At 32.2% G+C, this 25,002-nt stretch overlaps 2 protein-coding genes across 3 annotated transcripts in view; both read left to right on the top strand.

The window, feature by feature from the left end:
- LOC143194133 (scavenger receptor class B member 1) overlaps positions 1 to 8,085 on the top strand; it is a 60,783-nt gene extending 52,698 nt beyond the window's left edge. Inside the window, exons 6-13 of the mRNA XM_076400715.1 lie at positions 1,333 to 1,471; positions 2,583 to 2,786; positions 4,432 to 4,687; positions 5,397 to 5,534; positions 5,596 to 5,714; positions 7,028 to 7,153; positions 7,210 to 7,433; positions 7,872 to 8,085. Coding sequence (XP_076256830.1) covers positions 1,333 to 1,471; positions 2,583 to 2,786; positions 4,432 to 4,687; positions 5,397 to 5,534; positions 5,596 to 5,714; positions 7,028 to 7,153; positions 7,210 to 7,433; positions 7,872 to 7,941 — 1,276 coding nt within the window. The 3' untranslated portion in view covers positions 7,942 to 8,085. The remainder of the gene's footprint in view (positions 1 to 1,332; positions 1,472 to 2,582; positions 2,787 to 4,431; positions 4,688 to 5,396; positions 5,535 to 5,595; positions 5,715 to 7,027; positions 7,154 to 7,209; positions 7,434 to 7,871) is intronic.
- A 1,334-nt stretch (positions 8,086 to 9,419) lies between these two features.
- Positions 9,420 to 24,944, top strand: LOC143192363 (ATP-binding cassette sub-family C member 4). 2 transcript variants are annotated; one of them, XM_076397657.1, is made up of 11 exons: positions 9,420 to 9,588; positions 10,867 to 10,973; positions 13,070 to 13,300; positions 14,594 to 15,021; positions 16,597 to 16,753; positions 17,709 to 18,959; positions 20,069 to 20,435; positions 21,553 to 21,703; positions 22,213 to 22,443; positions 23,004 to 23,515; positions 24,420 to 24,944. In XM_076397657.1, the coding sequence occupies exons 2-11, from the start codon at positions 10,882 to 10,884 to the stop codon at positions 24,894 to 24,896; spliced, it is 3,897 nt and encodes a 1,298-aa protein (XP_076253772.1). In that variant the 5' UTR covers positions 9,420 to 9,588; positions 10,867 to 10,881; the 3' UTR covers positions 24,897 to 24,944. The 2 variants fall into 2 exon arrangements, with proteins under 2 accessions (XP_076253772.1, XP_076253771.1); XM_076397656.1 differs by lacking the exon at positions 9,420 to 9,588 and having other exon boundaries at positions 10,456 to 10,973.
- Positions 24,945 to 25,002: the final 58 nt, after the last annotated feature.

Below are 25,002 nucleotides of genomic sequence, written 5' to 3'. Positions count from 1 at the left end.
ACTTTTTAATTGACCTGTTATACAAGTATCCCAAATTTATTAAAAAATATCCTACAACAAGCGTTTACATAATTATAGAAATACGGTACATGTCAGTTAAAAACTTATTTGTAACAGCTTGTTAGGATATTCTAGTTCAACCGCTATACACACATTTTGCCTCCTTACTGTCGCCTTTTTCGGTTAAAATACCAAATATATCAACATGGCACTTTCGGTCTCACGTGAAAGTCAAAAAATGTATCGAAAATTGCATTGTTCTGACATATCTTTATTTTTACAGTTGATTTTGTCTGTCGGCGATATATTTTTTAATAAAATTAATGCTTTAATTACAATTAATAACATATATTTAAGACCAAATTAAAGACCATAACGATTATACTTAAACCTGCACTATATATTAAGAATAGAAAGAGAAAGTCACGAGAAAGTTAAACCAAAACATGGTTTATACTTTTATTACTTATTAGATTATTGAAGGTAACCTAGAAAAACCTCTTCATCCTAATTGGAATTTTCTTTCTTTTTTCCTGAGGCAATTAAATCAGCTGTAATAACACAGTCATTTCGAAAAAAAACCATTAATCATTTCTCGTTTTTCAACTATCAACAAAGAGAAGAATCATTAGTAATGGCTATATATATTATAATTAGTAAGTTGGTAATATAATAATTATTGATTTGGACATTTGAATGTTGTATGTTATTAAATACACTTTACTGAGTATCATAAACACAATGGGTAAAAATACAAACAGTTATTTATTATTTTATTTATCTATCGTTAACCGCAATTTATAATAGAAAACATGACCTTTACTTGTTTTTACATAAAATATTAGACAGTGTTATTTGCCAAGAAAATAATAAATTTTTAATTTATGGAAATAGGAGAAGTATTGATAACATTTTTCTTTACAATTAGAATTTTACAATTGGGTAGGACATGAAGTAGTTACTAAGTAGAAAAAGTGCACTTCCAAGGTGGTCCCATTGGACCAAAGTCTGGATCTGTTGAGCTATACACGTTGAATACTGTGATAACAATATGATAACCCAAGCTCATAATGTCATAAATTAAGATCATCCATAAAATCCATATGGTCGGATAAACAAGGTGCGGTTTCTTATAAGCTGCTGAAAACGGATGATCATGTGACTGCAGACGTTTTCCAACATCAATTAAACAAAATGAACGTATCATTGTAAAAAAAAAGTGAAAAACTGATCAATGCAAGCACTAAATAATTTTATTCGTAACTTTTATTGTATAACTTCTTATATTGCGTGTTTGGTTAAACAATTATTTATATATTTATTAATTTTCAGAGAGGACATGGAGAAAGTTAACGTAAAATTCCACGATAACGGGACTGTATCCTACCAGCACAAGAAAATACTGAAGTTTGTACCTGAATTAAGCGTAGATAGACAACATAAGATAACAGTGCCTAATATCCCTTTACTGGTAAGTTTATCCACTTAAGCGTTTTTTAAACAATAATAGAAATTTGAATCAGGTTAAATTTTAAGCCACAGTGTATTTTATTTAAAATATAATCGTATCACATATGTGTGTTGAAATAATGTCACAACCACGACTATATCCAAGCATCTGGAGTACAAGCAGTCCAATAGAACTTAATTTTCAATGAAATAATTACTACTGATGTCTATATGGAGTATCCACACCATATAGAATATTGTTGAGGATAATGAAAGCTCTGAAGAAAACAGTAAAAAGTTAGAAGTGTTTTATATAAAAATAAATCAAATACTCTCTATTCATTGTGTCAGAAAATCATTGATAAATGATAATTTAAAAATGTAACTCGTCTGCTATTGAGTTTGAGTGTTATTTATTTGTTACACGGGTCGATATGTAATATGTAAGTTTATTATCAAGTATGTTAGTAACTACTGGCCTGTTTCTGTAACAAATTTCAGTAGCCAAACGTATATAATGATTTCATATATAGTCTATTCAAAGTTTTTGTACATACGTCATCAAGACGTTTAATGTATTACCTGCCGCAATTTTTAAATTCGTTTTAGAATCAGACAATATTTTTCTTCCCATTTTATTCTAGTTAAAAGGAGATACAATGCTGTCTGATTAGTTCGAACGCGTAAACGAATGAGTCTGTTAAAATCATTCAGCTGTCAGACGTATGCAAAATTTTGAAAGCAGTAGTGTTAAGAGGTTATAATTCTAATCTATAATTATTGTGGTTGTATAATTAAATGTAGCTGTTAGATGTACTATAATGTTAAATAAATTATATTGATGATCTTTTGGAATGGCATCCATAAGTTTCCTGAAAGATTGGCAGAAATTAAATAATTGAAATATACCATATTTTGTATAAATTAATTTTACCTATCCATTTTAAATAACGTATTTTCTTGAGAGAAAAAACTGAAAAAAAATTGCTGGTACACCTGCTAATTTAATTTATCAATGCTCACTTAATATAAATATCAAATTAAAGTACTTTTTACTCTATATATAATGGTGATAGTTAAACAAATTGAAAGACAAGACCAAGACATCTCACTAAAGACCATCTACATTGCAGACTCTATCTAGCCAATCGAGGAGCTTGGGTTTCTGGGTACAAAAGACCATATCCCTCTTGCTGACGATGGGGTCCAGCAAGCCTTTCGTTAGCGTGACTGCGGATGAATTGGTGTTCGGCTACGATGACAGTTTGGTAGCCCTGGCGCACAGATTTTATCCGAAACGAAAGAGACCATCGAACAAGATGGGTTTACTAATTTCCGTAAGTATTAAAACAAGAAATATCTACAACGTGCGGCAATAGTCCCGCTACCATTTTGATTGCCTATAACTTTGTTCAATGAAAAGACAAGTATGTTTGGTTTGCATATGTTACTCTTTGCAGAACATCCCCATAATTGAACTCCGTATGTCCATATAGGTTTCAATATTTGCTTATATTATAGCAATATATTATGTGCTGATAATTGTGATTTTCTTTCAATTAGCCAGTACATTTTCCTATATTTCAATTCCATTTATTTTCTTTTCTTCTTTCTATGTTCCTTCCAGCGAAGTTTTGCATCAAGATTCATTCCGAGATATTTAGCGTTGTTGCTATATGGAATGATAGTATTATTTAATGTTATTGGTGCTTTTACGGTCTGTTTATAGGTGAACTGCACATACCGATTTACTTTCATTAATTCTCATTTTCCAAGCTTGTGTCCAATTATTTATATTGTCACTTGCCTGTTGTAATTTTCGTGAGGCTTCTTCACTATTATCTCCGACAGCTATAATCGCAGTATCATCGGCAAATGTAGCCATCGTAATATTTTCCGTTTGTGGTATGTCACAAGTGTAGAGTGGATAAAGCATTGGTCCCAATACACTTCCTTGTGGTACACCTACTTTAGCTTGTTTTATTGTAGAGTAAGCTTCTTCTTGTTTGACTCAACATTTTGGTTGTAATGTAAGATTTTAATAGTTCTGTGTATGTTTTGGCAACATTTTCTGTAGTCTTCATGCCAAACCTTATCGAAGGCTTGTGCTGCATCTAAGAATATAGCTGAGCATACTTTTTTACTTTCGTAGGCATTTTCAATAAGATCTGTTATTCTGTGAACCTGGTTAATTGTTGAATGCTTGTTAATAAACCCAAACTGGTGTGTTGGAATAAGGTTTTTTCTCTCTATGGTCGGTTTTATTCTTTTCAACAGAAATTTTTTCAAAAACCTTAGATATTACTGGCAGCAGTGATATAGGTCAATAGGATTTTATTTCGTTTGGTGACTTCCCAGGTTTTGAGATCATTATAATTTCCGCCATCTTCCAAATACCTGGGGTTCATACAATATAACACAAGTTTCTGCTTTGTGGAGATCTATAGAAAAATGATTGCCTTTAAATGATTTATTCTTTCCCCAAGAAGAGACTGTTTGTGTGATTAGTACATTTAAAATATCTTGTAATTCTTATTTTAGTTAGTGCAACTCACGTATTTTGTCCAGCTTTATTAATAGATTTGGAAAAGAAACAAGATCCTTAGGTAGCAGCTGAGAAGATACTAGATTTGTCAATAAGATTATGAAGCGTCATCTGTTTTTCCACAGTAGAACTAAAAATTCCGTTTTAGTATATCATCTTATCTCAGAAACTGAAATAAAAAATGTAATATAGCTAGAAAAGTATGCATTTTTGAAATTATTTTAAATTATGCAAAAGTCCAATGAGAATGATGTTTTTAGTTCAGTGATTTCGATGCAACGTATTTTATTAAATTTACTGTTATAGCTCTAACGGCATATAAAACTGATAAAAGCTGCTTAATCCAGATATATAACATTTAAGAAGAATCTTGAAATTGTAAATCATTGACCTGATCATAGCAAATTTTCATTTTTGTCACGTTAAATATTTTACAGCGAAATGGAACACTGGACGAGGTTCATAATCTCTATACAGGAGAAACGGGAATGCAGGAATTCGGATTGCTGGCGAATCTTAACGGGAAGGGCACCCTGCCCTATTGGGGGGAGTCTCCATGCAATGACCTCAAAGCCAGCGAAGGCTCGTTTTTTCCTCCTCGATATTTTACCAAAAGTGACTTGGTCTACATGTATGATAAAGACATGTGCCGTACTTTGCCCTTGCAATATAGAGAATCAGGAGAGAAGCACGGTAAGTTTTGAAAGTTTTATTCATTGTGTTCATGAGTTCTGATCATTTTTTCAGTTCAAAATGATATTTATTGGAAAAATGGGTACAAAATGGGTTTTTAACAATATATATTCTATAATATTCTACAACTTTTTCATATTTATTTGCTAACATGGCGATACAGTGACAAAATAATGATTTTGTTTTGGCAGAGATCCAATAATTGATCCATTTTTACACTTCTTCGGTATTTCGAATCGCATGGACCTGAATAACTGGCAATAAGATTGATCAACTACTAAGCTGCTAAGCAGTCTGATTCGAAGATATTTGAGGATTTAGTCCAACAAGTCTTGGAATTCATTGTCATCAAACCTGGTTTTCCCTCCAAGTATTTCTTTGTCATTGACATCAATATCACCACCAAGATCATTGAAACCATAAGTTCCAAAAGTGTTATGCAGCAAATTTCCTTAAATCGAACAAATCACACAATTAATGAATATCAAAAATGTAATTGTGACTGTCTTTATACACTGAATAGCTTCATAATACTAAATATAAAAACTAATTCTGTTAATAAAAGGTCGTTTGGTCGTTTTGGCATTTGAAGGTATGTACTAACCAGAAATTAACCATTATGTCATTTATGGCGTTCGTTTATGGTAATATTACATATATTACAACCTCTTAAGTTACAACTACACATCTCTCTCATCGTATGTTCAAGGAATCGCAGCTGATCTATACACACCGCCAGAAAACATATTCGACAACGTTAAAGATAACCCGGACAACAGGTGCTACTGTCCCGGTACCGAGTATTGTCCTCCAAAGGGTCTCCAGAACATTAGTCCATGCCAATACGGTAAGCGTAATTGGTCAATATCACATATATCTAAACTTATACTAAAACTTTGATTATCTAGATGCTCCAGTTTACCTGTCGTTTCCACACTTTCTTGACGCGGACCCTTCACTCATCAATGCGGTGGAAGGTTTAAACCCGGATAAGAAAAAACACCAATCCTATTTCCGTATACAACCAGTAAGTCAACTAAATACTATTTGGTGCTACAGAAACTGATAATGTAATGATGTTCAATAAGTTTTGTAGATGTTTATATTATTGGTTTTCCCTTTGATTTGTTTGCAATGTTTGCATCAGCAATCGAAGAAAGGTTCGGCTGAAAAGTTTATGTGTAATTAGTGCCACATTCACCAGCAATAACTATAACTATAAATGTGCCAAATAAACCAAGCCAAGGGACTAAGAAGTGTGCAGAACTACGTTATGATACAGAAATAAAAATATGACACTAAGAATCAATTTTTTTGAGACCCAAAAACATGTTTTTCTTTTGAATTACTTATCATCTCAGAAAACAATAAAACTAAAATTAAAAGCTACTGAATTTTGAATCTTATGAATGAACATTGTTAAGGTTCCGATGAATAAAAACGTATGTAACAATGATGAAGATATATGTTACAAGCTTATAGATAAACTATAGTATGCACAACGCTCGTCATCCTATTTTGAGGCAAAAGATTAATCGTTCTGCAAAAGTGAACTCTTGGAGCGGGAGCTGCAATAATTGTGTGAATCTTGATGGAGATTAAGCTGATGAATAAAGCAAATTTTGAAAAAAAACGTTTTCTTTGTTACTTGCTGGACTTTTTAGTCCATGTGTTGTGAATACAACTACTCCAAAATATGGTGCATGGTATTAGCATTCATTTATTATGAAAAGGCACTTGACAGAGTAAGAAGAAAAACACTATGGGATAAGGAATATCCGGGATGAATAACTATGCCGCTGTTGGTGACAACTTGAAATACCAAATACCTTCAAAACCCTAGCAGGTGTCAGACAAAACCATCAACCCAACCAAACAAAGTTCAAACCCAACCCTGGTCATAATATTGGATGAAATAATAAGAAAATGCTAATGTGACAAAACAGGACTACATATAGGGTACAGAAAAGTGGAAAAATAGTGTCACTAAGAGCTCCTGCTGGTGATGTAATAAACACAATTGGCCAGCAATTTAGCAATCAAATGCTCAGTTTAAACCAATAAAACGAAGTACCTCAGAAGAGTAAGAGGTGCAATAAAGATGGACAGAATGCGAAGGATATAAATAACAAAATACCTCAATATAGCCAAAGCAAAAATAACCAATTAAAGCAGGAATTGTTACAACACGTTACACCTTCCCTATTGACCAGCCACCTTCGACAATAAAGTTCCCACGACAAAACTTATTGAACAACTTCTTAGACCATCCTTTAAGCCACATAGCATTAAAATAAATCAACTCATGTCATGGCCACGATAAACACCCAATATTTCCAGAAACTGGGGGTACCACTGGAAGGTAAAATTCGAGTCCAACTCAACCTGCGCACCCAAGAGACGCCCAACATCAGTCCCGTCCGAAACTTCAGATCTATGATGTTCCCCGTCATGTGGTTGGAGGAGGTAAACGATATCGCGATAGTGTGGCGCGTTTTGACATAAATCTCGTTCATTTTCAGGGTATTGACGAGTTAACTCCACCTATCAGACGCTGGATGTACTTGGCCACGACTTTCGCCGACGTCGCCTGTCCGCTAATGACGTACGGCTTCATCATATTCGGCAGTTGTCTGATAATAGCCGTTTTTGTCAACGCCTATAAGTCCATAATGTTCACCAAGAAAACCATCGAGATCGGCATGAGGAGTCTGAGAAGGAGTAGCCTGATGCTGTCATCGAACAGGTACTACATGTTAAAATGATGAATTTATCTATGGTAATTTTTTATATATTTTATTTATCTATATAATATTTCGAACAGAAATTACCAAAGATATGAATACTTGCACTGATCCAGAAAAAATAACACTCTGCCATCTGCAAGGAAAGAAATTGGCCCTTGATTCTTCATTCTACATAAAATTTTACCAGAGTAGACAACTGTCAATGCTGTTATTATTTTTAAGAAATCCTGTTGTTTATTCATAGTTAATCGCACCTTTCTAATAGTGTTTAGATTCCATGATGAAAAATGATAAAACTATTGAAGCATAAGTTACACCATCAAATCTTGTAAATTCATCAAAACTTATTCAAAATCTTCAAAAAAGTACACAACTAAGAGTAAACCCCTGCTAACTTTTCACCATAAAATCAATGTTACTAAAAACAAATGTTTCAGATTTATTTCAAGAAGAGAGACCTACACATTGCTGGACTTCCAAGACATAGATGCTGACGGTGAAGTGTAGACGAAAAATAGAAACCCGGATGCCTGTGTGTGCGTGCCTCTACAGACTATAAAACAATTTCAGAGAGACTGTATCACTGTTAAAAATCATTCATCTATCGAAAATGCTCAAAATCATTTACTAAAGTTATCCTCAAGAAACAAAGAATGGCGACGTATTAGTATAGATATCCATGCTGTAAATAATCAACGAAAAATTCTTTTTATATCTACATACGTCATCAAAATTATTAAAAAATCACAAAAATATTTATAATAGAATGGATATCAATCAAATTACAGTACTGATAATCCAAAACGCTATCTAAAAGTGTTGCAATAGATCAACGTTACCTTAGTCGGTATGCAACTACTTATACAACAAAGTCTACAAATTCACCAAGTTCATAAACTAAAATAGCGATTTATAATGTTTAAGGGTGTTAAAATAAGCAAATTGAACTGTAATCTTATAGCCAGAGATCATGATAAATAAAAATATAAAGTTATTTCGTGAAAATGTAACAAATAATCTATATTCTATTGTATAAAACAATATATCTTCACTGTCAACACATCTGTCAAATCGATATGTCATATTGGATGACAGTGTTACGAGCAAAAATATATAATTATTTAAAATCATAACTTGACATTTATTCTGTCAAATAACTATTTATTAAGATCGAATACTGATACTTTATCATGAAAATTCAAAGAAAGTAGTAGATTATTATTTACAATTATATTACAACATGTTATCGTAAATTAACTCTACTTTGTTGATATACCACTCTTTATACACGAGATACGTCAAAACCTACTTTCTAACCTAAATTCGGCTGTTTCATCATTTTTATAATTATTTAAGGGTATTAGGGTAGAGCAATGAAAATACAAGATAATATCATGAAAATGTGATATAAACATTATAGAATGATTTAATGAAACGATTGTTCTATTATATAAAACAATATTAGTTCATACTCAAGCAGGCTGTCAAATTGACATTGATATTGATGTTGACACCGAAATACACGGTTACCAATCAAGATATTTACGATTTCTCGGGTGTCGTTTTTTTTTTGTTAGCAATGCGAGAACAATCGCGAATCTATATAAAGAATTTTAACTGTAAAAGGCGTATTTGCTAGTCAACTTTTTTAAATTTTAAAACATTCCATTTATGTGTAGTGTTTTATATTTTTATACCAGGAAATGTACTGTTTGTATCTTAAAGAAAAGACTTCCATAAAAAATAATATTCTTTTTAGATATATATTTATATAAAAAAAAATATTGCTCATTTTATAATATTGTTAAATAAAATATTATTTATAACTTGTTTTTCTTTTGAATCCTTGCCATTTATACATCCTAATTCACCTGCACAGGGTAATGTTACTCTATTTTGACAATTTGCAGATATTATGCAACACAATATACACCATGAAAAAGAATTTCTTAACCCAACTTATTCATATTAAACATTTTTTCTTTTCGTTTTATATCAATTTACACGTTGTTTTACTATTAATAATGTTTATTTCTATTGATTAGAAGGTATAATATTTACAGTATACCGTGGTTGTAAGGTTTAACGCTTCAAATAAATATTAATTAAAATAAATACAGTCAAATTTATTATATTTATTAATATATAGTATGGGTAAGTAATTACAGTAATTTATATGAAGGTCTAACTTATATGCTACCATGTGAACGAAATTTTAATATGGTATAGTGTTTAGATAAATATATATTTATATAACAATTACTATAATTAATTTTAACTCTGATACTTAATCTGTAAAATACCAAAATTATGATTTTCGTAGTTTTTATTTATAAAGGATATGGATTTAACTAGTTTTGGAACGTTGTCAAAATATATTCTTTCATTGGTGATTTTTTTCTAAATAAAATATTAATTTTCTATAAAAAGCTTTTTTTAAGCAATATAATTAGATGTAAATTATCTAATACGTGATGATAACACCGTAGTATTTAGAATGACGGAATATTGCTATCAGCTATTCTTTTACTCTCACGTTTCAAATCAATCTCAATGTTTCGCAATATTTTAAAACGCATCCGTGTTTTATATTTATTTTACAGTCTGAATCTGCCTTAATTAATTTGCTATAAGAGTAAGCTTATTAACGAAGCAAAATAATTAAACACCTGTTTAAATTTATAACAATTTACGAGTACAGCGCCACCTATGTCAACAATTATATACCGTTAAACAAATTAGTGGAACAAACATAAATATGATAAAAAATATATATTTAATAATAAGTAAATAGTTAGATATTAATTATCCAAATTCTCTATACAATTGAAAATATAACTTGATCATAAATAATATACTTAATATGAAATTGCGCATCCGTGTCGCACACAGCGCCATCTGTGTCGACGTACTAAAAGCAGTAAGATGACGGAAAGTAATATTTATTTTAGGTATTTCTGATTAGTTTAAAAACTTGCTTTTATGACTATTGATTTAACGTAGTTTTTAATTAGATTAAAATAAATTTGGTTTACTAATACGTTAAATTATAATACACAAAAATAGCAATAAATGTTTAGGTCTTATTTTATGACATTAGATCAGTCAGCGCCATCTATAATGTATTTTTGAAATACAAAGTTGACTGATACTTTTATTAGTAATTTTAAGAATTTTAATTTTTTATTTTTTAACTATGTATGTTATATTCCAAATACATATTAACTAGATAATAAATTAAGTTTTATTCGCACATTTCACCACGTCTGACACTTAAATCCGTCTACATTATTTAAACTGTGTTTGTATAATAAAAGTTTCAATTAAAATGAAATGTTATCTTCTACTCGACAAGATAACAATTTCACACTGCCCGGTTTGTTTAAATAAATTCCAATATACGCGAAACGGATTTCGATTTTTTTTTTTCAGAACTGTCGCGGCATTATGGAGAACATATACGATGATGAAGGGAAGTTAAAGAAGAACACAAAAAATCCCTTCGAAGGCGCTTCTATCTTCTCCCGATTATTTTTCACGTAAGTTTATATGTGTTTTTGTATTAGACATTTGAAAACAAAAAAAAGTGTGACAGATGACAGTTTAATGTTATTAAAAAAAAAGAAAAACAACACTGGTATAGATGAATATTTTTTAATATAATTTTTAATTAAAAAAATTTTTCACTGAATGTTGGGAAAGCTGGTATTATAACAGGTGGGGCAGAAGTCCTGTTACCATTTTGATCTTGGTTATGTCACGTTTAGCTAGGTTTAGCTTTAACCATTGTGTTGTGTAGACGTTCATATTTTATTATGGATAAATATACGCCACAAAAACAAGCAGAAATAGTGACAATATTTATTGAAAATGGTCGTTCCATTATTGCCACTCAGCGGAAATTGCGTCAAAATTATCCTAATCGTCCAGTGCCTCACAAAACCACAATTTATCGTTTACATGCGAATTTCGACAGTACGGTACGACAATACAAATATAATATATGGAGGTCTTCGTGTAATTTATTGAATAAAACTATGTTTCCCCTAACACTTTATTAATAACACTAACTATTATACAACTAATTAACTAATGAAAATGTATGAATGTTTAATTATAGAATGGATGATTGTTGACTGAGTGTAACATGCTTGGACGTCGAAAGATGAATGAATCTGTCTATTTTTCTGCGTGCCTTGATCGTTTTTAGTCAATCTTATTCTGTGGCCAGTTCGCGATAAAAAGAAGAGGCCTGACGTCATCACAGTTCCCCCCCCCCTTTAGCGAGTTGGTCGCGAGTAATTTTGAATCCTATAGATGGCTCATATGGCTGGTTGACAGTAGGAGTGCTCTTCATATATCTAGGACTCCTGATAGATATATGCTGGTATCTTATTTCTATTGTCATCAATTTTGAAATACTTTTCTTTTCTGTGCAAGACTCTGAAGGGCCCTTGATCGTTTTGGGTCAATCTTATTCTATGGCCAGTTCGCGATAAGAAGATGAGGCCTGACGTCATCTCAAATAAAACCACTCTAACCTACAAACTATTCTGACTGTTTAATTAACTGTAGTTTAAGTCATTCGATAATATATGTCTTAGATGATCTATAATATTAAAATAAATTATATTTTATGGCGTTATTTTTGTTTCATTATTTCATTTACATTAATATTTTGGTACCTAACACGAAATGAATGAAAACTTAAATTTGGTGCGGCAACACTGCATTAGAAATTGTCATTACGAACATTGGCTGTTTTATTGAAAGGACTATACTAGAATTATTTTTTAATTAAAAGAATATATCTACGGGGATTACGTCATAACTATTGAAGGATTACTACAGGTTTTCAGATTGTTTATTTCTTGAAATATTCTTTATTATTTCCAAATATGTTAAATAAATGTTAAAAATGTACTTCAAGAAAGTAAAGCTAAAAAACGTGGTTTACATTTCCATGCACCCAACAATTATTCCTCATTTAACTCATTTGACACACACTAGATCACGTTGTTGTAGCAAGCACTAAACACACTCATTAACACTCTAAAATGTCGGACAATCAGCAATCTCTTTATTGCACTGGACCGTTGATTTTATTTTAAATGTGTATTGGTTCCCAACAGTTCTGGTATTTGTCATTAGATCTTCTGATCTCATCTTTAAGCACTAACCCTTCTACAAGAGTTTCAGTGTATTTGACAGTGTATTTGACATGGAATCTTTTCCGATACATCATCAACGTTGGGTAATACACATCCATATAGACCTCACCCCCCGAGAAACAATTCATCGTGTGCTATAGACATCAGAGTTAGGGATGCAAAAAATAGTAACTTATCGATATTTTCTGAAAGAAATATGGATAATTTTGGTCGATATTTTTGCGATATTTTTTCATAATAAATTATATACAATTTTTAATATCCGTATAAAATTGGTACTTATTAGAAATATTTTTTTTAAGATTTAGAAAAAATATGTGTATTTTTAAGCTAATATTTCACTATTTTTATTTTTCTTAACTATATCGAAATATTTTTCGGTGGCCAACACCCCTAATTCCTCTGATTCAGAGTCACATCTATCAATTTTGTTCCTTCGACATAATGTTTGTTTCGTTTCCTAGATGGACCTTTCCCTTATTCCTCAAGGGGTTCAAATACGGACTCAAGGAGAACGATATCTTCGCGCATCTGAGATCGCACGACTCCGAAATCCAGGGAGACAAGCTGGAACGACAATGGAACCTGGAGGTTCAGAACGGGAAGACGCCATCGCTGTGGAGGGCTTTGTTTAAGGTGTTCGGCACTGAACTTATCTGCTCGTGGATATTGATGTGCTTCTTCGAAGTAGTCAGGTGTGTAATATTGCGTCAATAGGCTGAAGTCCCACTTCAGTTTATTAAATTTAAGATGGAATGTATTTAAAAGCAGTTACAGCCGCCTAATTACCTCTATTAAAATCAGTAGTTATTCATTTTGCTGATTGTATAGTTTCGTGTGCAAATTGTGGCTTCCATAAAGATTTATTACAGGCATCTATAAATACTCACTCAATGGATGCCCGATTCCTCAAGCAGAATTAGCTAAATAACACATCTCGACACCTATCTTGAGGGTAGATTAAATTGGAAACATCATGTTAGTCAAAAAGCAAACTACATTAGAACCAACATAAAACAAGTATACTGGTTAGTCGCAAGAAACTCTCAACTTGATCTAAAATCAAGGAGATTGATTTATCAGACAATCATAAAGCTAACTTGGACCTATGGGTTGCAAATATGGGGATGCACTAAAAAATCAAATCAATATATGGATTTATATGTAATATATGTGGCTTTATTTTTTTTTTTGGTAGTTTGCTTGTAAATAACAATATACTATAAATTAGTATAACATTTTGGAACGCTATTAACAATTAATGTAATAGGGCAAAAATAATAAAATATTTTTTATTGTTTTAATGGCAATAATAGGTAATATTTTTCTTGATTGGCTTTTTCGTTTTGATCTAACTGACTCTCGATGTTTGTTCAAGTCTTTTGATTATCAAAACTTCTTTCCTAAGATCTTGAAAACTAAATTTAGATACGAAAAGTTCCATAAATTGCATGGATTGCAAACGATTTCTAAAAAAGTTTTTAGAGTAGCAGTTGTTAAATTTCATAAAAAAATATTAAGGGTAAAGAGGTGATAATGATGATAAATATTTCATACTAAATATTTCTAATAAATTAATTTTCTGATGGGAAAACACTTCTTCTACATTCAAATATTTATAATAATTATTAATTTATATTAATATATAATTCATATTATAAAATATTATTGATTGTTATACGATAATTTTTATATAATGTTCAGTGACGTAGAATTTACATTTTCACTGTTAGTTTTTGAGATAGTTTATATTTTAATATGTTGATATAAAGACCTGTATTACTTTAATTCAATAAGACATCAAACACATTTCTGATCTTATCTTAAAAATACTGTGAAAACAAGTTTCAAAAACATATCATTTTTAGAGCTTTTACTCTGTTATGAAAGAAACATAATTAATTTAACATATTTTGGTCGACTATAGACCACTAGTTTCAATTAAAAGACAAACCTGATTTATTGTTAATTAAAAAAATGTATTTCAGGATATTCCTACCCATTGCTTTATCCCGATTTCTCGACTACTACGAACCAAACACACTTTTAACGAAAGAACAAGCGTATATGTACGCTGGACTGGTATCCGGAAGCATCTTCGTCCAAACCATGCTGATCCACCATTATTTCTTCTACGCCTATCACCTGGGACAGAAGATCCGGAGCGCCACGTCGTCCTTGGTGTATCGGAAGGCGATAAAACTGAGCAGATCTGCCCTGGGCGAGACGACGATCGGACAGATGGTGAACTTGATATCGAACGATGTGGCACGGTTCGAATTATGCACGGCAAACCTGCACGATCTGTGGATGGGGCCCGTTGAGCTCGTGGTGGTTTTGGTTTTGTTGTATCAGTACGTTGGATATTCGGCCTTACCAGGAACAGGATTATTATTGTGCTTCATACCGTTTCAGAGTAAGTATTTGCTGTGTAAGAGCTCTCGAGAGAGTGATATTTACCAAAAAAGGGTCACCAACATTGAGTAAAAAAACATTATTATGCAATATTTTGTCAATATCTATTATTCTATAATATAAAAGGGTAAATATTAAACATACAAAATAATTTTTTAAATATTTGAAGACTCCAATGGAAACAGATCAGATTGGGAGTTGCTACTACAACCTTTATTGATTAATGTATTTGAAGTGAAATATAGATGATCGAGAATATATATATATATATATATATATATATATATATATATATATATATATATATATATTAGGCATTATTTTACAAAAAAATGTAACAAGAAATAAAATGAAAACAAGTAGAAAGTCAGGCTATCTAGAACTTAAAAATTACTTTAAAAAAGAACTTAAACTTAAATAAATGTATAAGTAAATTCAAGAAGAAATCAAAATAAAACAACATAAAAACAAATATACAACTATTTCAATCTTTATTTTAGTTAAAAAAAAAAACTAAAGCTACCTAGAATTTAAACAAGATTTTTTATGTTGTAAAATGTTGTATTGTGTTATTATTATATATATATATATATATATATATATATATATATATATAATCTCAACCATAGTATGTTATATTCTAAGTTTTTTGTACATACGTCATCAAGATGTTTTATCTATTGCCTTTCGCAATTTGTAAATTTTGTTTTAGAATCAGACAACATTTTCCTTCTCATTTTATTCTAGTTAAAAAGAGACACAATACTGTCTGATTAGTTCGAAGACGTAAACGAATGAGCCTGTCAGAGCCGACGTATACAAAATTCTTGAAAGCAATATTTATAAGAGGTTATAACTCTAACCTATAAACTCTTGTGGCTGTATAACTATTGTAACTCTAGATTTTAGATGTACTATAATGTTAAAATAAATTATATTTGATAACATTTTTGCTCAATTATTTTATTTAGACTAGAATTTTTTTGTATGTTAAAGCTAAACTGAACTAAAACTCAAAATTGCTGCGGAAGCATTGCGACGTTTTGATGTCACAAATTTAGATGACATATGTACACAATAACTTTGAATAAACCATGGACTGACTCTAGTAAATTGCAGAAACGTTAGTGGATAGCGCAATTTTTTACGACATTCGCATATTACCTAAAAAATAACGCAGGATCATAGGAAATAATTTCAAAATAATAAATATAATGAGCAATATTTCTAAGATGTACAAAATACCTTTGAGCAGACTACAGAATTATTTGGGTCTATATTTTAATTGAAAAATAAGACCAAAGTTTATCTTTTTCTATTTTAAAACAAATATAAACCAGAACAAAAACATAAGGAAGTCATATCAAAACTAAAACCAGACAAAGCACAAAGTTGAACGTAACATAGAAGGGCAGAAAACAACTACAAAGCAAATTTAAGATTACCCGGAACTTGAACAATAATTTCCAAAAACAACTAGATCAGAACTGAGAACATTATTACTACAATCATCGATCATAGAATGTTTTAAGGTTATTTCGAACAACAATATTACTGTATTGGTTTGTGTGTTTAGTGTGGATGGGTAAAAAGACATCTTTATGTAGACTTAGAACGGCCATCAGGACCGATGAACGTATCAGGATCATGAACGAAGTGATAACAGGCATGAAAGTAATCAAAATGTACACCTGGGAAAAACCTTTTTCCAAATTGGTTCGAATTATCAGAATGTAAGTACATAAATATTTGTAGTGGATGGACAAAATAATATGAACACCTGACAATACACAATATTTGATCACTAATATAGTGTTGGGGCACCTTTTACTTTTAAAACAGCTACTGATATTCTTTGCAAAATGGTATTTGCATAGTTTTCAATGGAATATCGCTCCAGTTTTGTACCAAAACATCCACTATATGCGTCATTGAATTTGCTCATTTTCTGCTCTAAAAAAAAGTTTCTAAGTTTCTTTTTCTACCACTTAACATCAAATGATTTAAATAAAACTGTTAAGTGTTTAACATCATCCTTTATCAAAGATATTCCACAATTTATCATCATTATATATCGGCTAAATGGTGACCGCGATTCGCTATGCAACTTTCGACTATTTTTAAGGCATTTTCCATAAGATCTAAGGCTGAATTTCTTGAATTTCGTGACAAATATTGTCTTTAAGATATTGAATCGTTTGGGACTTATTCACATAAACTTTTGATTTTAAAAACACCCGTAAGAACAAGTCTGGTGCTGATAAATCTGGAGACCTGGCTGACCATGCTATATCGCCATTTCTAAGACTAATTTCGGTCTTTGTGGAAAAACGTCATTAAATTACTGAATTATTGAAAATTCGCGCGTAAACGATAAATTGCGATTTTGTGAGGGACTAGACGATTAGGATATTTTTGACGCAATTTCCACTGAGTGAAAATAATGCAACGATTATTTTCAATAAATATTGTCACTATTTCTGCTCGTTCTTGTGGTGTATATTTATCCATAATAAAATTTGGACATCTTCACAACACAATGGTTAAAACAAAACTGAGCTAAACATCACATAACCAAGATGGCGCTCAATCAAAATGCTAGCGGTAATTTTACCCCACCTGTTATATTGCATGGTGTTCATATTATTTTTTCTTTGTCCTGTATAACCCCTCCATGCCAAATTCCAGGAAGGAGATAGCCCAAATCAAGAATAACCTTTTCCTTCGCGGGATTATGATGGCTTTCAATGTGTGCCTCACCAGAGCAGTCATAGCGTCCTGCATACTCACCTTCGTGCTGATGGGCAACAAGCTCAGCGCCAAGTACGTCTACGTTGTCTCGCTGTTCTTCGAGATCCTACGGCAGTCCATCAACCAAGGCTTCACGTTCGGAGTGGCCCAGATCGCGGAAGCCGGCATATCCGTGAAGAGAATCAAGGACTTTCTAATGTTCGACGAGTTAAAAGCATCGATTTCTTCAGATCAATTAACAGATACGAACTCCAAATCTATAGTGTTGAAGGATTTGAGTGTTAAGTGGGCGATATCTGATACGGATTTCGTGTTGAAAGGTATAAACATGGAGGTAAATAGCGGGGAACTGGCCACGGTTGTTGGTAAAGTCGGTAGTGGCAAATCAGCGCTGCTCCAAGCCATCCTAAAAGAACTGCCACTGGTTTCTGGTAGTGTGAGGATAACGGGAATCATATCCTATGCTTCCCAAGATCCCTGGTTGTTTATGGCCAGTGTGAGGCAAAACATCACCTTCGGTCAGCGGTACGACCCCGGAAGGTACCACCGAGTCATTAGAGCTTGCGGGTTGGAAAGGGATTTAACCCTGCTTCCTTACGGCGACCGTACTCTGGTGGGGGAAAGAGGTGTGTCCTTGAGCGGTGGTCAAAAAGCCCGGATAAACCTAGCCCGAGCTGTTTACAAACAAGCGGATATCTATCTTCTAGATGATCCTCTATCAGCCGTGGATACCCGAGTTGGTAGACACATTTTCAACGAATGTATCTCCACATACCTGAAAGATAAATGTGTTATTTTGATCACTCATCAGCTTCAATACTTGAAGCACTGCAAGAAGGTTTATGTCATCAACAATGGCGTAATGGAGACCTGCACGCCATCTACGGAATCCAGTGATGAATTCAGAGGCATCATCAAGGAACTGGAACAACAAAACAAGAAAGATGGTAACGACGATGCCAATATTTCCGATGTAGAGTCTGTAAACACGGGGGACGAAACAAAGGAAAAATCAAGCGAAAGCCCTACTATGGAGAAAGAAGGCAAAGTGGAGGGAAAGGTCACTTGGGCCGTACACAAGTCGTATTTACTCGCGGGAGGACACTGGTGCAAGATTTTATCACTGTTCCTGTTGTTTCTCGTCTCCCAAGCTTTAGCAAGTGTGTCTGATTACTTCTTGAGCATATGGTAAGTACGAGGTTGCTCACTGAGAACCATTAATTTTATTGACATCAATGTTATGACCATTCCTCATTTTTATTTTGGGACTTTTCCAGTTTTTCTACCCTTATTGCTAACTAACTAATATTGTGTCACATTTCAACCTAAAATTCATCGAGCAATTTCATCATATCGACGATGGTATATTGAATATAGTATATAGGTACCTTTCAAATATTTTCTATTATTTCTTCTCAGGTCCCCGGCCTGATACATAGATGGTGCTACTAGAATTAAATCCATATGTTTTTTAGTTAGCCCTAACCCTCAAAAGGTGCGTGTATAAATTTGACGGCTGTCGGATCATTAGTTTGGGAATTATAGCATTTTGAGTAAAGAAACTTTTGTTATTGTGAAAAAAATAGATAAAAACGAATTTCGCGTGTTGATAAAGTATTGCTTTTTGAAGGAAAAAATACAGTTGAAGTAAAAACTTGGCTTGATGCCGAGTTTCCGGACACTGCCCCAGGAAAATCAACCATCAAGGATTAGTATGCTAAGTTTAGACGTGGTGAAATGAACACCGAAGACAATGGACACCCAAAAGTGGTTGTTACCGACGAAAACATTTAAAAATTCACAAAATGATTTCTAAAAAAAATTAAGAGGGATAAAAAGAAGAAGAAGTCTGAGATGACACTTTTCACCGTTAGTAAAAAAAACAAGGAAGGAAACATTTAACTTCTATATTTAATTCTATCTAATCTAGGACTAGAGACACAAATTCTTAATGAAATTCCGAATTAACAGTTCTAATATTTTAACATTATAATTAACATTTTCTGTTGGTTGAGGTAGCAGTAGTTGTTTTCTAATCACAGGAGTCTCTCAGAAAATGATTCATTTATCTTTTCTTGCTTGTTCTTCTTCTACAATGAATTCTTTTATGCTTATCTTATTTCAATTTGTTCGATTACGTGACGATGCTGTTTTTTATATATCCCTTGTCATTGGCATCAAATCCACCAATCTTAAGCCATTGAAATCAAACTCCACAGCTGGTAAATGATCACCATTAGCTTTGCTTAAGACTGTTAAAAATTAACTCTTGGTTTTAATGAATACGTTAATTTTAGGGTAAATTTAGAACAAATGAAGCTCATGCAGTCCACTAGCAACATGACAGCTGCCAACAAACCCTCGTCATACACAGACATATTGCTTGAATTTTGGTTCAGAATACTTAACGAAGATATGTGCCTAATAGTCTACGAGAGCCTAGTACTCATAGTGGTACTCTTACTGGTGATGAGGTCCTTATTATTCTTTCACTACTGTGTGAAAGCATCCATCAATCTACACGAAGAAATGTTCAAGAAAATAATCAGTGCATCCATGAGATTCTTCAATATTAACCCATCTGGTCGTATATTAAACCGATTTTCCAAAGATATGAATCAAGTTGATGAATACTTACCGATTGTTTTGTCAGAAACCTTACAGGTAAGTTAATATTGTTAATTATAACATTATCTGTACTTTGGTAGGTTGTTCAATAAAAGTTATGATTCAAAGAGCTCTAAGTCGGGCGAATACGGAGGACATTGCGTAGTCTTAGTGAAATATGATTTACCTTTAAAACGGTTTTTTCTTTTGCAATCTGTTACAACCAGCTGGTCCAAAACTGATGCTAAATCTTTTAATCCTAGTAGCGCCATCTCTTATCGGGCATAAAAGCTATTAAATAGCGTTGGGAACTATCGACAGACAACAATGGAAATAGTCGAATAGTCGCAAAACAGTCGAAACAGTCGATATTCAAAAAACTAGCGACTGAAAATAGTAATTACTTGAAAGGAATGGAATTTTTCTGTGGAATGGAATAATACCCCACAAATGTTTTATCGTATTTTAATGTGCTCATTGCTATTTTTAGATAATATACTATAATAAATATAGACAATACAATAGAACTTAAACAAAATCTAAATACTAAAGATAAAGTACAATAACTATAAATACTATATAAAAATTAAACATATACCTAACCATAGAAAAAAAACTAATCCGTGATATAATTAAAAATGATCTGAATGAAATGATATAAATGCTTTATATATTATTGAACGGTAATATTTTTAACAAAAATCAAGAGAGTAATCGAAATATTATCTATTATTGTCATAAGAACAGTCAAAATATTTTATTATTTATCGTTTCCAATTTTAATCTTTTTACTCTATTACATTAGCAATCTTGAAAAACATCGTACCAAGATGCTATAATATTAACATACAATATATTGTTATTCACGAGCAAACTACCAAAAAAATTATAAAACTACATATATTCCATAAAAATCTATATAAGCATAAATTGGGTACATTTTTGTCATGGTCGCGGCCAGGACGACAGAGCCAGAACGTTAAAAATCAGTCGAATGAAACTAGTAGAACCAAAAATAGTAACTAAAAGTAACAAAATCAGTCGGACCAAAAATAGCGACTGAAACAGTCGATAGTAAAAAGTAGTCAATTACTAAACAGTCGATAGTCGAGTTCAGTCGATAGTTCCCAACACTACTATTAAACAAATTACCAAATAATATTTCTTATTTTAGATTGCGCTGATGGTGGCTGCTATAACCATCGTGGTTGCTACCATAAGCCCATTCATGTTGATACCAACAGCTGTGATTGTCATCATATTTTACTTGCTACGTGTCATTTTTATTGCCACAACCAGAGATGTCAAAAGATTTGAAGCAATAAGTAAGTACGATTCGACTTATATAAATATAATTGTCACTGCGTTTTCTGAAATCGTCGTTTTTAAAAATTAAATCCTATTTTTAGTTTTAAAGAATGTAGCACGCGTTAATGCTGTCAAAAAATTTACATTTCATTTTGCTATACTGCCAGTTCGTATAAATTATACGTACCTATACAGAACATAGTAGGCCAATTATTCCATAGTTCTCTTTTGAACGTCTTTATATTTTTCAATATACGTTTCCAAGTTCTAATGTTATAAGACGACTTTTAATCCGTTTTTATTTTGAAGCAGTGTTATTTCAACGAAGAGTCATTTGAAACTTAAAATATTTTAACTTTAAATTTGAACTGGCAATGTTGCATCATTAAATACCTACTTTATAGATTTAAAAAAGACAATTGCGGTAACAGACGTCATGTCAGTTGTCACTGTCACATATCCCAATATTAGACAAAAATAAATATTATTTAAAGATTTTTTTTTTGTTTATCTTAACACATTTCAGCAAGAAGTCCGGTATACTCCCATCTGACGGCATCCTTACAAGGAATAACGACGATAAGAGCTTTCAGTGCACAACAATTACTGATAAAAGAATTCGATGTTCTCCAGAACGCCTACAATTCGGCGTATTTTATGTTTTTGGGCGCGAACAGGACCTTCGCCTTTTGGTTGGACGTGAACACTGCGATATTCGTCAGTTTAGTTATATTTGGTTTCCTATTATTCAGTCATGGTAAGTCTAGAAACTCATATTTCTATTTATTGAATTAGCTTTTAAGTTAGTTTTATTTGGGCATTGGAATTATTTGACATTGACACATGTCATAGCAATAACATGATTTTTTCTTTTTTAAATTGTTAAGTTGTTGAGTAAATATACTTTCCATTATTTTTACACATTTAACTATTCACATTTAATATTATTTATTCAGTACTTCTTCATTACCACGTTCACTCTTCGTTTTCTTCTTTAACGTTCCCTACTCACCATAACCTCATTTCTAGTTGAAGTTAGCCTTGTAATTGAAGATGGCAAGGCACCCAACAAAAAATAAATACTATATTTCAACTCGCAATGTTGCCAGATTGTAAATATTGTATTTTAGCTAAGGTATATTTCAGGTTGAATGAAGAATAAGTTTTAGGAAAATTGGTCAATTAGAGCAGCCATTTTAAAGTTGTTTTGCACAAATAATACTATGTATAAAACAGTAGAATTATCAAGCAAAAATATCAACAAATGATACATCTGGTGTAAAAAATACTAAACAAATATGTTTTAACGCTTTTTAGAAACATACGGTGGTAACGTAGGTCTAGCCATCACTCAAGCCATAACGTTGACAGGACTCTTCCAGTTTGGCATAAGACAATGGAGCGAGATGGAGAATACCATGACTTGCGTGGAGAGAATAAAAGAATACAGCGAAACACCACCCGAAAGTCAGAATAGCACGTGGCAACCACGCAGCAAATGGCCTACATACGGAGACGTTAAATTTAACCAGATGTCTTTGAAATACGGACCGCAGGAACCTTACGTGTTGAAACAACTTACCGTAGAGATAAAAACGAAGGAAAAAATTGGAATAGTCGGACGAACTGGAGCGGGCAAATCCTCGATAATCGTAGCCTTATTCAGATTAGCCGAATTCGATGGCGACATCTTTATAGACGGAATAAACGCCAAAACAATACCGCTAAGTTGTTTAAGGTCTAACATTTCTATTATTCCACAAGAGCCCGTATTGTTTTCCGGAACACTACGAAAAAATTTGGATCCGTTCGACGAATACCCTGATGACGTAAGTACAATCATATAAATATATAGTTCTTCAAATAAAACAGACAATGCACGTCATCAACAACATCCTACGTAATACCAAATTCCGTTTATAAAAACGTAACGTCCCTTTTAAACTAGGAGCATTTTTCTTTTTTATTTTACTAATTACTTTTTGCTCTAGTTAAAAAGAGACAGAATGAAATTTGATGAGTCCGAAAATATAACCAAATCGGTCTATAAAATTCGATTTTTATTGGTACTGGTCGACACCGTTGTCATATGTCAATTTAAATATAATAAAATAACTCTAACCTAAAACTATTATGGCTCTTTGGTTAACTGTAGTTTAAGCCCTTCAATAAATGTACATTAGATAATGTTAAAATAAATTATATTTTATAACGTTATTTTTAGTTCATTATTTTATTTACATTAGTATTTTGTGGTCAAGAATCAAAAGGCAATGTTGTATTATACATTTTGATCAAGAGCATTGACTTTGATGAAGTTTTATTGAAAGGACTATACGTTCAATTTTACCGAAGTCAATTTCCCAACTAATCTGTGTATTGGAAATAAAGAATATAATATTTACTAAACAGAATCATGTTCATAATCATAAAAAATAATATTTTAACAATAAAATCAATATTTTAAATAAATTCCTAATTAAAAAGCATAAAAAATACTCAATACAAAATATGCTCGACAGCTTACGGATATATCCGATACCAAACGAGCTTCATTTGATTATGACAGCGTTGACATTTGATAAAATTATTGTATCACGTCAGTTAATTCATTAGCTCGTACAGGTTTGGGATATGGCAAATAAATATTACAAATATTTGACAATTTTGAAAGAAAACTGTCAAAGCGGCTGACATTTAGTAATTTTGATAGATAACACACAGTTATTTTAGGTTATATGGGGCGCTCTAGACGAAGTTCAACTAAAGCGATCGGTGTCAGAATTAGTACACGGCCTGGAAACGCGAATGTCCGAGGGAGGATCCAATTTCAGCGTAGGGGAAAGGCAGCTGGTGTGTTTAGCACGTGCGATAATCAAGAACAACAAAATACTGATCCTGGATGAGGCCACGGCTAACGTTGACCCGCAAACCGACGCCTTAATCCAGTCCACGATACGGAGGAAATTCGTAGATTGTACCGTATTGACGATAGCGCATCGGTTGAATACGATTATGGATTCGGACAAAGTGATAGTGATGGATGCGGGGAGAATTACCGAGTTCGGGGAACCCTATAAACTGTTGGAACAGGCGACCGGTGCTTTTTATAATCTCGTTCAACAAACTGGAAAAGACATGTCAAATAATTTAATGTCAATTGCAAAAAATCATTATCAAAACAAATTAGCAACATATCAATTCGATTGATTAAACTGTGAATATGTATACAATAAAATATAAAGAACCTCAAAGGTATTTTGTCTTGTTTTTTTTTCTTTTCTTTTTACAGCATATAATAATATGAGAGATTTTA

This window comes from Rhynchophorus ferrugineus, unplaced genomic scaffold (genome assembly GCF_030347505.1).
Source record: "Rhynchophorus ferrugineus isolate W39M unplaced genomic scaffold, kcgeb_rfMv2 rfM3, whole genome shotgun sequence".
Taxonomy (NCBI): Eukaryota; Metazoa; Arthropoda; class Insecta; order Coleoptera; family Curculionidae; genus Rhynchophorus; species Rhynchophorus ferrugineus.
This window is presented reverse-complemented; position numbering and strand designations above follow the sequence as displayed.

What these genes read in the sequence shown, in the direction of transcription:
- LOC143192363 (XM_076397657.1), top strand. Translation starts at nt 10,882, where the DNA reads ATGGAGAACATATACGATGATGAAGGGAAGTTAAAGAAGAACACAAAA. An exon ending in GTGCTTCATACCGTTTCAGA is followed by an intron (nt 15,022 to 16,596) that starts GTAAGTATTTGC and finishes TTGTGTGTTTAG; the next exon opens with TGTGGATGGGTAAAAAGACA. An exon ending in TTGGTTCGAATTATCAGAAT is followed by an intron (nt 16,754 to 17,708) that starts GTAAGTACATAA and finishes GCCAAATTCCAG; the next exon opens with GAAGGAGATAGCCCAAATCA.